This window comes from Cebus imitator, unplaced genomic scaffold, assembly GCF_001604975.1.
Source record: "Cebus imitator isolate Cc_AM_T3 unplaced genomic scaffold, Cebus_imitator-1.0 Scaffold415, whole genome shotgun sequence".
Classification (NCBI taxonomy): domain Eukaryota; kingdom Metazoa; phylum Chordata; class Mammalia; order Primates; family Cebidae; genus Cebus; species Cebus imitator.
This window is the reverse complement of record NW_016107730.1, coordinates 685,665-703,390: the sequence shown is the minus strand read 5'-3', so window position 1 is coordinate 703,390 and position 17,726 is coordinate 685,665. Positions and strand designations below refer to the sequence as shown.

The window sequence follows — 17,726 nt, the reverse complement described above, 5'->3', positions numbered from 1 at the left end:
TTGTATTTTTAGTAGAGACGGGGTTTCACCATGTTGACCAGGATGGTCTCGATCTCTTGACCTCGTGATCCACCCGTCTCGGCCTCCCAAAGTGCTGGGATTATAGGCATGAGCCACCGCGCCCGGCCAAATCTGGTATACTCTTAAAATGCATTTGTGGCTGGGTGCAGTGGCTTATGCCTGTAATCCCAGCACTTAAAGCACTTCAGGAGGCTGAAGTGGGTGGATCACTTCAGGCCAGAAGTTTGAGACCAGCCTTGTCAACATGGTGAAACCCCGTCTTTACTAAAAATACAAAAATTAGCCATTTATGCTGGCTTGTACCTGTAGTCCCAGCTACTTGGGAGGCTGAAGTGGAAGGATCACTTGAACCTGGGAGGCGGAGGTTGCAGTCAGCTGAGATTGTCCCACTGCACTACAGCCTGGGGGACAAGAGTGAGTCTCTGTCTCAAAAACAAACAAAAAAACGTATTTGTCTTATGTCCCAGCACGAGCACTGGGCCTGCCAAGTCAGAGAAACGTATTTGCTGCTCAGACATATCTGGATACAGCTTTGAGTAGCTGGGGCAGAGAGAAGTCACACATTTTTACCTTTCCTGGTCATGCTTTGCTCATGCTGTGCTCAGCAAAATGTAGGCCTGTCTAGATGTAGCATCAGCCAAAGCCAAGCAAGGCTGCAAGAGCTGCAGACAGGTGAACTCACTCATGTGGTTTGCCTGGGCAACCCACAGGACTGACACTGAGACATTTTCTTTTCAAATGAGACTGTGTTATTTTCATTGATCAAAACATCAGGGAAAAAGGTTTGATTTAAAGCCCGTTGATTTTTTTTTTTAAAGCAGCATACATACATGTGTTTACTTAATGTCTGTGTGTATATGAATTACACACACACACACACACACACACACACACACAGAGTTAAATTTGCCAGATGTTCAGTATCATGCGTGATTTCTGGCTGTCTAGTAACACTTACTTTACACTGCCTGAGAAAACCCAAATGATCTTGTTGCATGATCTTAAACGGCTGTTAGATGATGACTCCTGTTGGAGAGCAGCTGAGTTACAAGACCCTCCTTCTCCCTTTTCTGACCATCTTCATCCTTCCATGTACCCTCCATTCGTCTCCCCCTTTGCTCCCTCCCTCTTTTGTTTTCTTTCCCCTTCCTCTTTTCTTCCATTCACTATCAGGAAGGGCAACCTGTGGAGGCCCCAGTCAGCCCAACCCCGAGCCAACAGGGACTAGAGGCAGCAGCGGCTGCAACAGTGAGTGAATTAAAACCAACAAACCATCACATTTCGTTTAAAGAGGTGGCAAACAGTACAGCAGGATTCTTTTTAACTATATTGAGAGCATGGGACATGTGTGCTCTTGGGAAATATGTCCTTGTTACTCACTGAGACGATGACAGAAGAGATTTCCACCTCTTAAGAATAGATTCTGGCATCATCTTTAGCATTGGTCTACCAAGTTTCTATTCAAATATGTAAGTACAGGCATGTCCATGGGAACAAAGTGGCTGTTGTACCCTCACTGAGTCTCATCATCTTAATCCAAGATGGCGGCTCTTGGACTCACCCACTTTCATGTCTGTATTTTGTGACCATGTATTGGATGATTTTTCCGCATAGAAGGAGAGTATCTCTGTGATTCTTGAATTGATTTTCCTACACTTCAGAGTTCTACTTTAGAGTAATGCTTGGACATTTGATCTTTTTTAGTAGTAACTTACCTTCTTTTTTAAAAGTGAAAGTTTATACATGTTTACTTTTTTGTGAGAGACTCAGAAGACCTCACATGTCCTCAGCTGTCCCAGTGAGACCTCCACTCTCTGATGTGTCCTGTGTACTGTCATCGGGTGTCATAATCAAAGTGATCTGTCATAATCCTTCCCTTTTCTGATACTAATTCAAGATTCAGTAACAGCACTTGGAATATTTGTCCTTAAAAACATCTTTTAACCAAAATCTTATAATGCACAAATATCATAAGTTATGAATGAATCTGTAAAAGTCTCACCATTAGTGATTACTTATTACTCCTATGTGCTAACAGCATATGCTCCTTTAAATAAAATGAAAGATTTAGATGGATTACCATTTCCTTCATTAAGTGTTTCTGATCATTTTAAACTTGGAAAACTTCTTATGGTCATCCTTCTGGAACTAGTCTAACAGGGATGAAATTTTGGGTCAGAAAAAATTTTAATCTTGCTGTTTACAATATATTTTTAAGTAGGGACTTCCCTATGAGAAATTTTAAAATCTTTAGAACTCATACTACCTATTGTCGACATCTTTTCCACATACTCTTCTTTCTGCTAGTCTTAGCCTACATAAGATGTATTTCTGAGAAGATCTTAATGCATTTAAATCTGGCAACCTCTTCTGTGATAAATTCCAAGTTAAAAGCTCCCTGTCTGGAAATCTGCACATTCATGGTGTTCTTATCCCACTGATTCTTTAGCCAAACATCTGTTTCTGGAGAGCAGCCTGAAGGCATCAGGATGATCATTCTACAAGAAGGACTCTGGATTTTTGACACCAGAGGGCTGAGGATATGACCAGTGATCTGGTTTTGTTCTGTTCTTTGTCCCCTTGGTTGTCTGTGAGTGAAATATCACAGTTTAATTTTTATTTTCTTTTTTCTGCTAACATGTGTCTCTCATCCCCCTTCCTGTAACTCTCATTCCTGTGTTCTGAAGGGATCCTTGTTAGTGTGTGACTGGGAGATTTAACCTGTCTGCCCCTCAGTTTATCTGCTAGTTGGAGAAAGCTTCAGAAATGGCCTTCTACTTTGGGAGAGTTGAACCTTGAAGCATTCCTCCTGTATCCCATAACCCAGCCCAGGATATGCAGGAGTTCCGTCCTGTGCCCTTCGCTGCATTTTCCATCTACCTTCAGAGGGTTGCCAGGTGGAATATGTGTATGGCCTGGAGGTGTCCAGGCTCCAGTAGCTCACGAGTCTGACTGCACATCAGAGTCACCTGGCAGACTTTGAATTTGTTTCTTAGGGTATTAAAACAAGTAAGTGGAAGAAGAAGTAAAACTGGCCCATAATTTCATGGCCCTGACAATCCCCTACTGACATATAAATAAATAAATAAATAAATAAATAAATAAATAAATAAATAAATAAATAAATAAATGAATGAATGGAGGGAAGGAAAGAAAGAAAGAAAGAAAGAAAGAAAGAAAGAAAGAAAGAAAGAAAGAAAGAAAGAAAAGAAAGGAAAGAAAGAAAAGAAAGAGAAAGAAAGAAAGAAATAGGAGCCCTTGGCTAGAAAGTGCGTATAGTGCTAACTAGGAAGAAAACCTCCTGCCCCTACATCCTCTCCAGGGGGCATTGTTAACAGGTATGGGGCTTCCCTCTTGACAGATACCTGCCTATCTTCTATTGATAGGCGTGTGTGCGCTCTATGCTTGTACAGAAAGACACATGATGAATTGTGTTTTAAACTCTGGCACTCTTCTGCCTCTCCATTACATTCTTTAAAAATTAGTGTATCTTGAAGATTGTTTCACAGCAATAATCACTCTTTTATATAGTAGCCTAGTATTCCATAGGCTATTCCATTGGATATGCCAAAGTCATCTCTCTTTGATGGATGTGTTGGTTGTTCCCAATTCTTCGCTGTCACAAACAACAGTGCAGGGAATATCCTTGTCCTTTTTCTTTTTTGAGACAGAGTCTCTGTCTCCCAAGCTGGAGTACGGTGGTGCAATCTCAGCTCACTGCAACCTCCACCTCTGGGTTTCAGTGATTCTCCTGCCTCAGCCTCCAGAGTAGCTGGGATTACAGGCGCCCACCACCACACCTGACTAATTTTTTTTTTTTTTTGAGATAGAGTTTCGCTCTTGTTGTCCAGACGGGAGTGTAGTGGTGTGATCTCGGCTCACTGCAACCTCCGATTCCCGGGTTCAAGTGATTCTCCTGCCTCAGTCTCCCTAGTAGCTGGGACTACAGGCACCTGCCATCACGCCCGGCTAATTTTTGTATTTTTAGTAGAGTCAAGGTTTCACCATTTGGCCAGGCTGGTCTCGAACTCCTGACCATGTGATCCACCCACCTCGGCCTCCCAAAGTGCTGGGATTACAGGCGTGAGCCACCCCGCCCAGCTCTAATTTTTGTATTTTTAGTAGAGACCGGGTTTTGCCATGTTGGCCAGGCTGGTCATGAACTTTTGACCTCAGGTGATTCACCTGACTCAGCCTCCCAAAATGCTGGGATAACAAGCGTAAGCCGCCATGCCCAGCCCCTTGTCCATATATCTTACCAAAGTTTTGCAAGCCTATCTGTTCCAGTAGTGGGATTGCTGAATCTCAAAGTGTTCATGCATTTTAAATTTTGATAAACCCTTCACGATGATGATACAATTTGTACTTGGGAAAATATTTTTAAAATACAGATTTGTTGGGCCCCACCCCAATTTCTGGGAGTAGTGTTTGAGGATTTCTATTTAACATGCAGCTTTTGGTGTGATTCTAATGCAGCTGGTTCTATCCCAGCTATTAAATTTATAATTTCTGGGAGTAGTATTTGAGGATTCTATTTAAAATGCAGCTTTTGGTGTGATTCCGATGCAGCTGGTTCTCTGACCAGCGTGTAAGAACCACTGCTAGAGGAGGAGGGAGGATCTGTACAAACACAGGTCTGAGCTGGGCATTACACTGTGATGAGAGCTGTGGCAAAAAGTGCACACCAGAAGGTGGAGCTAAGGATGAGGAGCGCAGGGCAGCTGCACAGTCCTCCTGCTCACCCCTCGTACTGCTGCCTGAAGGCCAGGTTGCAGGAGAGCTGCCCTCGAGCCCTTGCCTTATTTGGCTCTCTGGATAGAAACCATATGAAGTGATTCTGGGGGCTGCTGTTGAAATTCCTTTTCATGCCATGGTAGATTAGCACTAATTGGGATCTGTGAGACTTAACCCATTTCTCCTTGGTTTTTGTTCCTAAAGAGTCTTTTTTGCCTTGGGTTTGGAAAAACTCAAGATTTTTTAAAACAAGTTGACTTTAAAATTCTACTTTTGGAGACTCTACTAAAGACTGTACCTGCCGGGCGCGGTGGCTCAAGCCTGTAATCCCAGCACTTTGGGAGGCCGAGGCGGGTGGATCACAAGGTCAAGAGATCGAGACCATCCTGGTCAACATGGTGAAACCCCGTCTCTACTAAAAATACGAAACATTAGCTGGGCTGGGCATGGTGGCGCGTGCCTGTAATCCCAGCTACTCAGGAGGCTGAGGCAGGAGAATTGCCTGAACCCAGGAGGCGGAGGTTGCGGTGAGCCAAGATCGCGCCATTGCACTCCAGCCTGGGTAACAAGAGTGAAACTCCGTCTCAAAAAAAAAAAAAAAAAGACTGTACCTGTGAACTCAGAAGAAGCAAATGCCCCATCAGGATCTGCCCACATGCCTGTGGAATCATCATTTTAACATTCCAGAGCCCTGGACTGAAGGAAAAGAGCCCCCTCCTTTTTTAAAACTCAGTACTTTCTAGCCACAAGTGAATGTACATTAAGCTTTTTTTTCTTCTGTGACCTTGGACGGTCTTTGTTGTTCCTGGGCAGAGACATGGTACATTTCTGGAAGAGGTTGCCGGAATTCTTAGACTCCTGTTAAAAACTTACCAGACATGCTCGCTTCGGCAGCACATATACTAAAATTGGAACAATACAGAGAAGATTAGCATGGCCCCTGCACAAGGATGACACACAAATTCGTGAAGTGTTCCATATTTTAAATAAAAAAAAAAAAAAAACTACTCATCAGACTAGGGTACAGTCACCACATCATTTGGCCTCCCTTCGTCTTAGAAAGTCTAACTTAGTTCCAGAAAGCCTAGGCCCTTGCAGGCTTTACAGATAGAGCTGCACTTTATATGAGAATCTGTTCGTAGCAAGGTTTCCATTAAAGCAGGATTCTTAATTAGCGTTGACTGAGGTGAGGCTAGTGCCTCTTGGCATAGCAGACAGAACTGCATATTTCCTCTGAAGCAATGTAAGGTGGTAATTGTAGGTTGGGCTGAGGCTGGGGAGGTGGTGGTTGGGGTGGAACACTTGTTTGATTTTACTTAGCTGTTCATTCAGTGGGTTTTGTTTTTGTTCTTAGACTATATGCTTTTCTAAGGTTTGTGTTACTAACCATCGCCCTTCCCACCTCACAGAATGTCATATTAAAGCCCAGGCAAATTCTACTCTTTCTGTTCATCTGTGTAGGGAACTCTCAACTTTGGTGGGATCAGGGTGGGCAACGGACCGACAGAGGAGGATGCTGAGATTATTCAGCATGACCAGCTCTCCACCCACTCAGAGGACGCAGACGAGGTAAGATCCTGTGGTGTGGGCTTCCTCTCCTTCCACCTCGGTCAGCCCTGGTCTTGTGTACCTAGGAAGCCTCACTCTGCTCTTCTCCTTGAAAAATAAAAATACTAATAAATACCCATCCTGCCTTCTGGACCTCTTAGGGCACCACAGCTTTTTACAGTGGGCCCTGCCCTAAGCTCCAGCTGTTGCCCCCAGAGCCTGCAGTAGTTTTGCTCTTGTCTTGAATTCCAGGTTTTTCCTGCAGTGCTCTGTATGCAGGTCTCCATTACTGACTGCTCTCTTGCGTGAGGCAGAGCAGGCCTCAGCATCCCAGCTCTTACGACCTGAAACACAGGTCACTAAACACAGCTTCTTCATCTGTTGATCCTTCCAAGGATCATTCTAGTACATTACTGACCAGCTGTAATCACTGGTACTTTTGAAGTCCTAGCCCACTGATGTGTTCTTGCTGCAGATACTTTGACCCTTTTTGGTGTCATTTGCCTACCTTTTACAGGGAGAGAGAGAATGAGGCCAAGCTAGACTTTTTCTTAAGATACCACCTCCAAGCCTACTCTCCTTGCCTGACCCCTTGTAGCACAAAGCCTCTGCACTCAGCTATTAAAGCTCATCTACTCATTATGTTCTTTTTAAAGCAAGTGTAATAGGAATTGAGGACCCAAGTTGGACTTTTCAGTCTGTCTGACCACTTTCACTCTATATAATTTTTTAAGAGGCTGGGCGTGGTGGCTCACGCCTGTAATCCTAGCACTTTGGGAGGCCGAGGCGGGTGGATCACCAGAGGTCAGGAGTTCAAGACCAGCCTGGCCATCATGGTGAAACCCCATCTTTATTTAAAAAAAAGAAAAAAAAGAAAATAAAAAGAAATCACAAGGGTTAGGGATGCCTTTAAAAAATATGTATCTTGGCTGGTCGCAGTGGCTCACGCCTGTAATCCCAGCACTTTGGGAGACCTGGGTGGGCAGATCACGAGGTCAGGAGAGTTCAAGACCGGACTGGCCAACATCTCCCGTCTCTACTAAAAAACAGAAAAATTAGCTGGGCATGGTGGCTCGTGCCTGTAATCTCAGCTACTTGGGAGGCTGATGTAGGAGAATTGCTTGAACCTGGACCCTGGAGGCAGAGGTTGCAGTCAGCCGAGATCGTACCATTGCACTCCAGTTTGGGCTACAGAGTGAGACTCCACCTCAGAAAAAACCAACAAAACGTATTTTAGTGCTGTAAATTCCTGCTGACTTCACTTTGTGTGTATGCTGAAGAGGCCTGCCTCAAACGTGCTAGCCCACTTAACATGAACAGTCCTCCCCAAGAAGCATTTAGTAGCCTTGTGCTCCTAACTTGTGCCTTGTGTGTGGCGTGGCTCCCCACTAAGTGTAAATTTGTGTTTTCAAGCCTACCGAGGACGAAGTGGTAAGATGAAAGCTGGCATTGCCTTCGTGTTTATCTGGGCTTCTCTCTTCCCATCCTTGTGATCACTCTGCTGACCCTGCCTCACCCTGGGGCCACACACGTGACTCCTGTGCATCCTGCATCTCACTAGCCATTTCTAACCAGTTCGTGAACCTGTGTTCTAAAAAGCTCATCTCCATTAATTGCATCTCATGTCGGTCGCCTCTGTCTTTGTTTCATTGACTTTGCTGATCTAATACCTCTGAGAATGGCTTTGAAAGGAGCTACAAGTAATGTCTGCCCTGGCATTCTTGAAGTGACTCCTCTTGGGGGTTAAGGCCCGTTGGCCTCTGCCTTCGTCTCCTGTGATGTTGTGGTTGCTCTCCCAACCACCGGGAGTAGCCGTTTCCTCCCTGCTCCTCCGAGTGCTTGTGAGCAAAGCTTACCCTTTCTCCCTGTCTGAGATGTAGCCAGCCTCTTCCTGCTGCCCTCCTCAGCTTGATGTTGCTTCAACTTAGGAGCGTTGGACCCTTCTCTGGGTCAGCTCTACCTCCATGTGACCCAGGTGAGAGGGAGACAGTTTTCAAAAGGAGGCTTTGCCTTCCAGATGCATCCCAAAGGAAATAAACCATCTGTGTGAAAGGAGTTCCTGTTACATCAACCACACATAGAGAATAACGGAGACCGGAAAGCAAGGTGGCTAAAGGTTCAGGCCACATCTCGAGTAGAGGGCCCCCTGGCTCAGCAGTAATTCGCTTAGCAACACACACTCTTTAAACTGGGTTTTTTAAAGGCCTTGCTGCACTGTTTGCATCTTCCCCCAACACTTCTCTCTAAAATGCCTAGACCCACGAACTGTACCTTTCCCTTCCCGACTCTCTGGCCCTCTCTAGCCGGGCAGTGGGATGGGAATGGGAAAGACTTTGCTGTTCTGTGTAAACACAGGCGGGGTCTGGTCTTCCTGAAGTCTGGAGAGGCTTCTTTGCTGGCATCAAGGAGTGTCTGTGTTCCTGGACTGCTCATCTGTGCAGTCCCTGGCTGAGCTACCTGGCGGGATGGGTGGGGCACGCTCCATGTTAGTGAGGAGCCCAACCTTCTCCTAGGCTCACTACCTTCAACAGCACTGCTTCTGAAATGTCTTCCTAGCTGAGCACCCGCATTGTCAGGATCATCTGACCAACTGTTGTATACCAATGTTCTCATTTGTAGCCATGTCCCAGGAAGTTGGACATCCAACAACATAGACTAATTCAGCCTCTGTAGTTTCTGGCCACCCAGCTCACTCAGGGATTCAGCTACCCTTGGCTACCCAAGTAGTCTAAACATTGTATCTTTATCAGACATACACAGTCTGGTTCTCTACAGCCAAATTTAGATACCGGTGACAGTTATCAAACAATTTTAAACAAAACAGGTTCCTAGAAAAAAGTTCAGCCTACTTGTAGAACTTCCCTATTTTGCTTGACTGTGAAATGTATTTGTCCCATGCAGGCCCTTGCGCCAGCCCAGTGGAAGCTTTAGCACCTCTCCCTAGCGGAGACTCAGTCCAGCTGTAAACCAGAGCCAGGCCAGCTGGTTGTCTGGGAAATAGGACCACTGAGCAAGTCAGCAAGGGTCAGTGGCACCTCTCCCACTGTCTGCTCAGCAGGTGCATTCATGCCACCCATCCATACACTCATTCACCCTCTATGTGTCCAGCACTATGTACAGTGCTGCAGAAACAGAAAAGAAAAACATAGTTCTTGCCTTCAAGGACCGCCCAAATTGCGGAGACAGTCTGAGTGACAGGTGCTGTGATAGAAGTGTGCCGGGGATGCTATAGGAGTACAGAAGGAGGGCAGCTGACCAATACTGGAGTGAGGGTGGAAGAGGAGCCCCTGGAAGGATTCCCTAAGGAAGTTAACTTACTCTGGTCAAGGAGGAGGCCCTGTAGGAGGAGGGGTACAGACCCACCAGCATATGCAGCTTCACAGAGGCAAAAGACCTGCAGGCTCATCACGTGTTGGGGACTAGCAAGTATTCAGCTTGGCTGGAGCAGAGGCAGGAATGGGGAACTGGGGACAGGTGAGACTGGAAGTTGGCAGAAACCAGCTGTAGTAGCTTTTGCCTCATTTGGATAGCAAGGAGCTGCCCGAGAGAGGGCAGTGAAGCTGATGGTGACACAGCCCTGGTGCATTGAGGAAGTACTCCCAGTGACCATGTTGTAGGGTATATTGGGTCGGAGAGGGGCACAGTCAGGAGGCATGGACTCTACCTCATCTGATGTGATTCAGGACAGAATAGGGAGCCTGAAGTGAAGTAAGGTTGAGTTGGAAAGGAAGGAATCAATATAAGATAGTAAAGAAGTAAAAGATATAGGTCCCAGTGCCTTAATAAAGGTAAGGAGTAAGAGAAGGTTCGAGATTGACTGCCAGAGGATAGCAGTACTTTGTTGAGCATGGAGAGCCTGTTGTTCTCCAGGAGAAGGAGTATAGCTTGCTGGACATAGGCAAGGCAGAGATGGAGAGCTTGGGAGTCACTTCTAGGGGTGGCCCTTGAAGCCCTGAATGGCAGTCGCACAAGAAAGGTACAAGGGCTGAGGCTGAAACTCCAGAGAACATCCACGTTTAAGGAAGAACCGTGGCCGGGTGCAGTGGCTCATGCCTGTAATCCCAGCACTTTGGGAGGCCAAGGCGGGCGGATCGCTTGAGCCCAGTAGTTTGAGACCAGCCTGGCCAACATGGTGAAACCTGTCTCTACTAAAAATACAAAAATTAGCTGGGCGGTAGTGGCACATGTCTGTAATCCTAGCTACTTGGGAGGCTGAGGGAGAAGAATCGTTTAATTCTCCTGGGAGGCAGAGATTGCGGTGAGCTGAGATTGTGCCACTGCACTGCAGTCTGGGTGACAGAGTGAGACCCTGTCTCAAAAAAGAAAAAAAAAAAAAGGAAGAACCTCAGTGGAGACTAAAAAGGACTGTCCAGAGAGGTAGGAGGAAAACCAAGGGGAAGCAGGTGTTGCAAGAAGGAGGAAGTGGCCAGGTGTGGTAGCTCATGTCTGTAATCTCAGCACTTTAGGAGGCCGAGGTGGGTGGATCACCTGAGGTCAGGAGTTCAAGGCCAGCCTGGCTAAACATAGAGAAACCCCATCTCTACTAAAAATACAAAAATTAGCCGGGCATAGTGGCATGCGCCTATAGTCCCAACTACTTGGGAGGCTGAGGCAGGAGAATCACTTAAACCCAGGAGGTGGAAGTTGCGGTGAGCCAGGTTAGCACCACTGCACTCCAGCCTGGGCGACAGAGTAAGACTATCTTAAAAAAAAAAAAAAAAAAAAATGGAAGAGGCCATAGTGACAGACACTGAAGGGGTATGAACAAGGACACAGAACATCTGTTAGATGTAACAACTGGGAGGTCACGGTGACCTGGCTAAGTAGAGCCATTTTGTGGAAGAGTGAAGGTGGAAGCCAGGGTGCAGTAGGGTGAGGACTGGCTGGGAAGGGAGGAAACTGAGGCAGAGGATGTGGACAGGGACCCTGCAGCAATTCATGGTCAGTCATAGCTGACTCATACTGGGTGTATGCTGAGTGGCAGACTCATAAGTGCTGGGCTGGATTTCTTACCCAATCCTTGCCTCTCCTAAGAACAACTGCAGGAAGCTGGGAATGAAGGAGAGAAGGCAAGGGTAAGGCCTGGAAGCGAGGCTTCTCTTCTGTCCTGTACTTTTTTTCGATGAGAGAAACTTGAGATGGAATGAAAACACTGAACGGGGTTGGCCTAAGGGAGTCCCTCGGTCACTGCCTCTAGCACATAGGACTAGAGATCAGCACTCCTGGGAGCCATGGACTTCTTCCTCTCAATGTGGGCTCTCGGGCAGCAGCCAGCAGTGGTAGGAAAGAGCTCTTAACCACAGTGTGGGGATTTAGGGAACTTTGGGAACCAGGATTACCCTAGTTTTCAGAGTAAGGAAGCTTGAAGAGCCTGTTCCAGAAGAAAAGCCCAGAAATAGGCTAGGTGTCCAAAGAAGTGAGGGAAAAGCAGACATTTGCCCAGAGATAGCATGGTAGAGCCAGCCCCCTCCCCGCTGGCTGCACCCCTGTGGTCTGGGCTGTTGTGGCTTTACCAGCCGAGCCACTTTCTCCTGTCCCCATGTCCTCGTGATTTCCCAAGCCATTTCTGGTGTCCTTTGGGAGTGGAATCACGTGGGTTTTGAAAGGAACTACGTTGAAAAATAGACCCTGACCTGAGGGCATGGGCTGATGGGGAGGCCACTGAGCCCGCAGGAGTGTCTAAACGCTTAGAGAATTCTGGTCTGGGCTGTGTGGGGAGCCCCGTAAGGGAGTGCCTCCTGGTCTTTGGTCAGCTTGACAGTGTGAGAGGCCCAGGGAAAGTACATGGGGCTTCCAGAATATACCAAATTCAGAAGCCCACGTTCACCCCTGACTGTGCTTGAAGCAGTCCTAAAAGTATACTCCCTAGAGCTTGTTCCAGCCCATTCCTTTATTCTGAAAATAATTCTTGGTATTGAAAACTGGGAGAAAGGGAGCTTGAGGAAAACCAAAACAAGAAACTGGCGATGTGCTGTCTGCCCTTAACCCATGTAGAAATCCATAAACTTTGTCAGGATTTCCCTGTGCATGGTGGTGAAATCATGTAGGGAAAAAAAATTCCCCATGTAATCTCTTTAGAAGTCACGAAAGAAAAAGGAGGTTATTTTGCTCCCAAAAGGCTGTAGAAAGAGTAAGTACAGTGGCTGTAGAGGCCTAGTCTTCTCAAGGCAGTGCACGGGTTGAGCGCCCATCTCCTGAAGCGCAGTCTGGGGAAAATCTCTTCCTGCCCTCCATCGGTTATTCTGAGCAGGGATGCTTTCCTCGATAGCCTAGAAGGTGAGAATCAGCTAGGCCAGGCTTCCGCAGGTCCTTAGATCCCACACACAGTCACTTTCCCAAATGGAGTGCTGTCAACTCAGCACACACTCCGCTGTTGAGCACAGAGCCCAAGAGGGAGAAAAACAAATGTGTTGAAAAGAATCTTACTAAGATGTAGTTCTTAAAATGTAGTGTATTGAGGTGACTGGAGGTGTCCCAGGTGAGGGCTAAGCCAGCCAGGATTTCTGGGGAAGGCATTGGCGAAATCACCACCTGAGCTTCACTAGGTGCTTCTGGCCCCTCCAAAGTTGAGGTGCCAACCATGGGAAGTGCAGTCCCCTGCCCTGGCCCAGGTTCAAGGTGCCAAGTAGCCACAATTCAGAATGCCTGCACATTCCCCTCCTAGCCTTATATCTTCTCTGGTTTCCCCCCATGACAGTTTGACTTTGGGGATACCATGGTCCACCAGGCCATCCACACCATCGAGTACTGCCTGGGCTGCATCTCCAACACCGCCTCCTACCTGCGGCTCTGGGCCCTCAGCCTCGCTCACGCGCGTGAGTACCCCTCTCCAGGCTCCAGAACTCTAGTTTCCCCTCTGTGGGTGCTCTCTCAGCTTGGGGGCTAAAGTAGAATGGAAATTACATGAAGCATCTGGAATTATTCAGGTTCCTGAACCCAAGGAGAATGAGTACAGATAGGAGTCTCGGCACTTGTGCCAGGTTAGCTCTGCACAGGGGTCCCACTAAGGCAGTGGGAGGCCAGCGTCCAGGGAACCCTAGTGGGGGGGATGGCAGAGCAAAATTCATGACCCACAGCCGCCTCTTGCCAAACCGCACTGGATTTTGTGTCTCCCATTCCCCAGAGCTGTCTGAGGTGCTTTGGACCATGGTGATCCACATTGGCCTGAGCGTGAAGAGCTTGGCGGGAGGTTTGGCGCTGTTCTTCATCTTCGCCGCCTTTGCCACCCTGACTGTGGCCATCCTCCTGATCATGGAGGGCCTCTCGGCCTTTCTCCACGCACTGCGCTTACACTGGTGAGGAGCAGTGAGACAGGGTGGGCATGGGGGTTGATGTGTCCTTAGCTGCGGTGAGAGGGCAGCTTTCCTCCCACACAGCTGTGCAGCTCTGTGCAGGAACATGAGCTGGCCTGTAATAGCTTCACCCCAGGACACCCCAGCAGCAGCTTTGCCACTGAGTGTCAGAAAATGGCCACAGAAAAGCACAGCTCAGCCTTTCCTAGACCCTAGGGAGAGGTCGCTGGTGAGTGGTGCCAGGTCCCGCTCCCTGCCTTTAGCTGTCCCCACTGCTCCTGATTTTGGCTTAGAAGAGCTGCTGGGGTCTTAAGAGTTTCTGGTTTTCTCTCTGGCGCATAACTCTCCTGTCTTTAGAACAGTGGAAGCAGCTCTGAAATGGATGTTAAGTGCAGGAAAGACTAGAGCACCCTGCACCCCAGCTTTGTCCTCCATGTTCTGTCATTGTGCTGGGCGTCATTGAGTTGGACCCCTGGCAGCTCCATTGTGGGCCAGGGGGATTCCTGGCTCCATAGGATGGAGGTCAGTACGTGCACACAGCTTCTTCAGAAGGGTGGTTCGGGGTGGTTCTGTTTGTTTTCTTTAGTGAAGCTGTGACTCTTAATGGCTGTGTGTGGAGAGAGCATGAGTTCAGCCTCTGGGACTGGGAGAGCGGGGGTGTGGTTGAGGCTATGACCACCTCAAACCAGGGTTGCCAGATTTAGCACATAAAAATATAGTGTGGCCGGGTATGGTGGCTCACACCTGTAATCCTAGCACTTTGGGAGGCTGAGGCAGGTGAATCATCTGAGATCAGGAATTCAAGACCAGCCTGGCCAACATGGTGAAGCCCTGTCTCTACTAAAAATACAAAAATTAGCTGGGTGTGATGGCACCTGCCTGTAATCCCAGCTACTTGGGAAACTGAGGCAGGAGAATCACTTGAACCCTGGAGGTGGAAGTTGCAGTGAGCCAAGATCGCACCACTGCACTTCAGCCTGGGCAACAGAGTGAGACTTTTGTTTCAAAAAAAAAAAAAAAATACAGTGTGTATTTCACATAAACAACAAATAATTTTTTTAGTATGAGTATTTCCCAAATGTGCATGGGATATGCTTATACTAAAAACTGGGGCAGCCTATATTTTCTGTAGCTGTTCTACCTCAGACTCCACTTCTTTGGGTCTCCATTTCCTCCTTCATGTTGTGATTCTCTTTTTTCGGGTCTCAAACCCCTGTCTGGAAGTTCTGGCCCCGCTCCCCAGAGAAGCACTCACCCCTGTTTTACGAGCATAGGGTTCTAACTCACTGGTGCTGCCTTAGAGGCCCCTTGGGATGCTCAGTGGTGTTCATGATCTCAAGGTCAGAAGAGGACTATGAATGTCTCTCTTCATTCTCCAAACCTGAAAAAAATCCAGCATCTGAACCTGAGAAACTCCTTCCCCACTCCCCGTAATCTTTGATTTTTCTCATGGCTGAGTGACCCCTGAGCCTCCTCAAAGCTTCAGCTGTGTTTTTTTCTGAATTATGGGTGGAGAGCAAGGCCTGGAAGAGCAAGACGTGGCTGGGCTGTACTCTTCTTCAAAAGCCCTGCTACGTCAATAGACGTGGCTTCCCCTGGCCTGGCTGTCTCCCTCCCGGGCTCCCTCCTCCCCACCCAGCTCGTCTGGCTGGCCCCATGTTCTGTTTATCAGCTTACCCCGCCAAGCAGCGTTCCTCAGCCCTCCTCGGTGCACAGGAACCTCTGAGGAAGTAGCCTGTGGGGACTCACTTTTTCTTGCCCTTTGGCCTCCTTCCTTTTCTTTTCACTCCTGTCCCTTGAGCCCTGGGTTTGAGGGAACAGTGACCACCTCACCTTGATTCCAGCCCCTGCGGGTAGCCGGTCACCTACTCCCTGGGCAGGGCGGGAGCAAGGCACTGTTGCAGAGCAAGGTTGCCTGGGCTGGAACCTTGTTGTGTTGCCAGAGGGTTGCATCCTCCTCAGGCTCGCCTGTGGCCTCCTCATGTCTTCCCATGTCCTCCTGAACAGGCCTGAGGAAGTGATGAGTGGCAGGAGGGCAGGACTCTGAATCGGGTGACCTGGGTTGGAATTCCAGCTCTGTCATGCCAAGCAGGGGGCCTCCGCAGAGCACTCAATGACAAGGTGACCTTGAGCACGTAGGAAGTAATACATCAAGTGCTGCTGCAGCGAAAGCAGGTGCTCCAGGATGGGTCGTGACTGCTCTACTTAAAAGTGGATGCCCTTGCCAGGTGTGGTGGCTCACACCTGTAATCCCAGCATTTTGGGAGGCTTAGGCAGGTGGATCACCTGAGGTCGGGAGTTCAAGACCAGCCTGGCCCATGGTGAAACCCCATCTCTACTAAAAATGCAAATGTTAGCTAGGTGTGGTGGCGTGCGCCTGTAATCTCAGCTACTCAGGAGGCTGAAGCAGAATTGATTTAGCCCAGGAGACGGAGGTTGCAGTGAGCTGAGATTGCACCACTGTACTCCAGCTGAAAGACAGAGCGAGACTCCACCTCAAAATAAAAAAAAGAGGTGGGGGATGCCCTAGAGAGAGGGCATCTGCCTGGGGTCCTCCATAGAGAAACTGCTTTTAGCCTGTCTAGAGTGAGAGGAGACCCCAAAAGGAGGCAGAGGGTACCATCAGAATGCCCTCAGTTCCTGTTTGCAAGGAACAGGCTTGTCATATGTGTCGCACTTGTAGTTACTTATTTTTTTTTTTTGGCAATAAGTGTATTGGGCAGGAGAGGAAAAAACAGTGCAGACCTCCTTTGTGCAAATTCCAGAATCCTGTCTTTCGAGGGCTGTCCCTGTGACACATGAGTGGGATGCCTCCCCCACCACTAAAACAGGAGTGAATTAAATTGGTGCCTGTGCGCCCCCTCCTGGCAAAATGTGGCAGTATGTCCAGGATGCCTGGATCTTCCCTGTGGCCCTCTTAACAGGGGTGGAGCCTCTGGGCCTGCTTACCCAGCTGCAGGGATGGTGCTACCATTCTTCCTGGCATCCAGCCTAGGCATCGTCATACCTCCCACTTTATCCCTGCTGTTTCCTGACTTAAGGGCTGCCCCATTATGCAAGTTCTGTGTCTCTTCAGTGAGGACAATAAGAAAAATATTTGATTTGATAATATATAAACCACTAGTTTGAGATTCAAGCAGTGTCATAGGAAGGGGGGTGATGTTTGGAAACAATGAGCAGGTTAATGTATTAATCTGCTTATTCTGTCTCCTGAGTTTTCGCTCTCTTACTCCCTTCTAAAAATGTAAGCTTAGCTTCCTACCTACCATAATTAGACATCTTTTCTTCCTCAGAGAAGGCATGAGACAGGGATTTGATTGTAGTTATCACTGTAAACATCAAACTGATTTTTATGCACTGTTGCCCCGGGCCTAGCTTCCAAGGAAACTGGCCTCTCCTTACCTAGTAGATTCCACATATACATAGATGTACACCCAGCTGTACACACACAGATTGGTGATTAAAGGGACAGAATCAGGGACCACCCTCTTGTTAGGAATGCAGTGTTGCCACAGCATGACAGCACAGAGGAGTTGAGGGAATGGTTGCCCAAGAGAACTCAGAAGTCTTGAAATGTAGTTCCAGGCTGCCATCATTGCCCTGATACTTGGGCCCTCACACAGATGTGTGTTCTGGGCCCTGAACTGCACAGAGAGTGGGAGAACAGGCTAGAGAACAGCTCAGCCCAGAATTGTCTTTCCAGACTGCCTGCACTCAGTCACAACCCCCACCAGGAAAGGGAAGCAGCCCCAGGACTCCTTCCTCCTTCACCCACTGGAGGAAACAGGGGTTCCTGTTACGTGGCAGGAATGATGTCTTTTGGCCCCAGTTAATCCCTCTGAGTCACCAGGTGGCCTTTGCCAAGTGCTGGAGCTGGAAGGGATGATAGAGACACCCATCTGGCTTCCTGAGGCCCTCCTCACAGCTGTTGAATTGTAGAGGTGCATTTCAGTGGCTTTGGGTGTGGCGAGACCTTGGACGCTCCCTGAGCAGAGCAGTGGCGAGGCCCATCAAGAAGGAAGAACTTAGGATGGCAGGTCGGGCCCTCCTTGCCCCAGAGAACTTCATGTTTGTACTTTCTCAGGAAGTACACATTTCCCTGGTTCAGGGGGAGAGGGTGGGGAGACGGGT

The 17,726-nt window shown here is 48.1% G+C and overlaps 1 protein-coding gene and 1 non-coding gene across 2 annotated transcripts in view; both read left to right on the top strand.

Annotated features, from left to right (window-relative positions):
• ATP6V0A1 (ATPase H+ transporting V0 subunit a1) overlaps window positions 1-17,726 on the top strand; it is a 67,233-nt gene that overhangs the window by 45,837 nt on the left and 3,670 nt on the right. The window contains exons 16-19 of the mRNA XM_037731655.1: window positions 6,217-6,324; window positions 7,717-7,734; window positions 13,001-13,118; window positions 13,427-13,598. Of these exons, the coding sequence (XP_037587583.1) occupies window positions 6,217-6,324; window positions 7,717-7,734; window positions 13,001-13,118; window positions 13,427-13,598 (416 nt within the window). The remainder of the gene's footprint in view (window positions 1-6,216; window positions 6,325-7,716; window positions 7,735-13,000; window positions 13,119-13,426; window positions 13,599-17,726) is intronic.
• On the top strand, window positions 5,634-5,740 carry LOC119468356. The gene has a single exon (XR_005197016.1). It is a non-coding gene; the product is annotated as a U6 spliceosomal RNA (small nuclear RNA).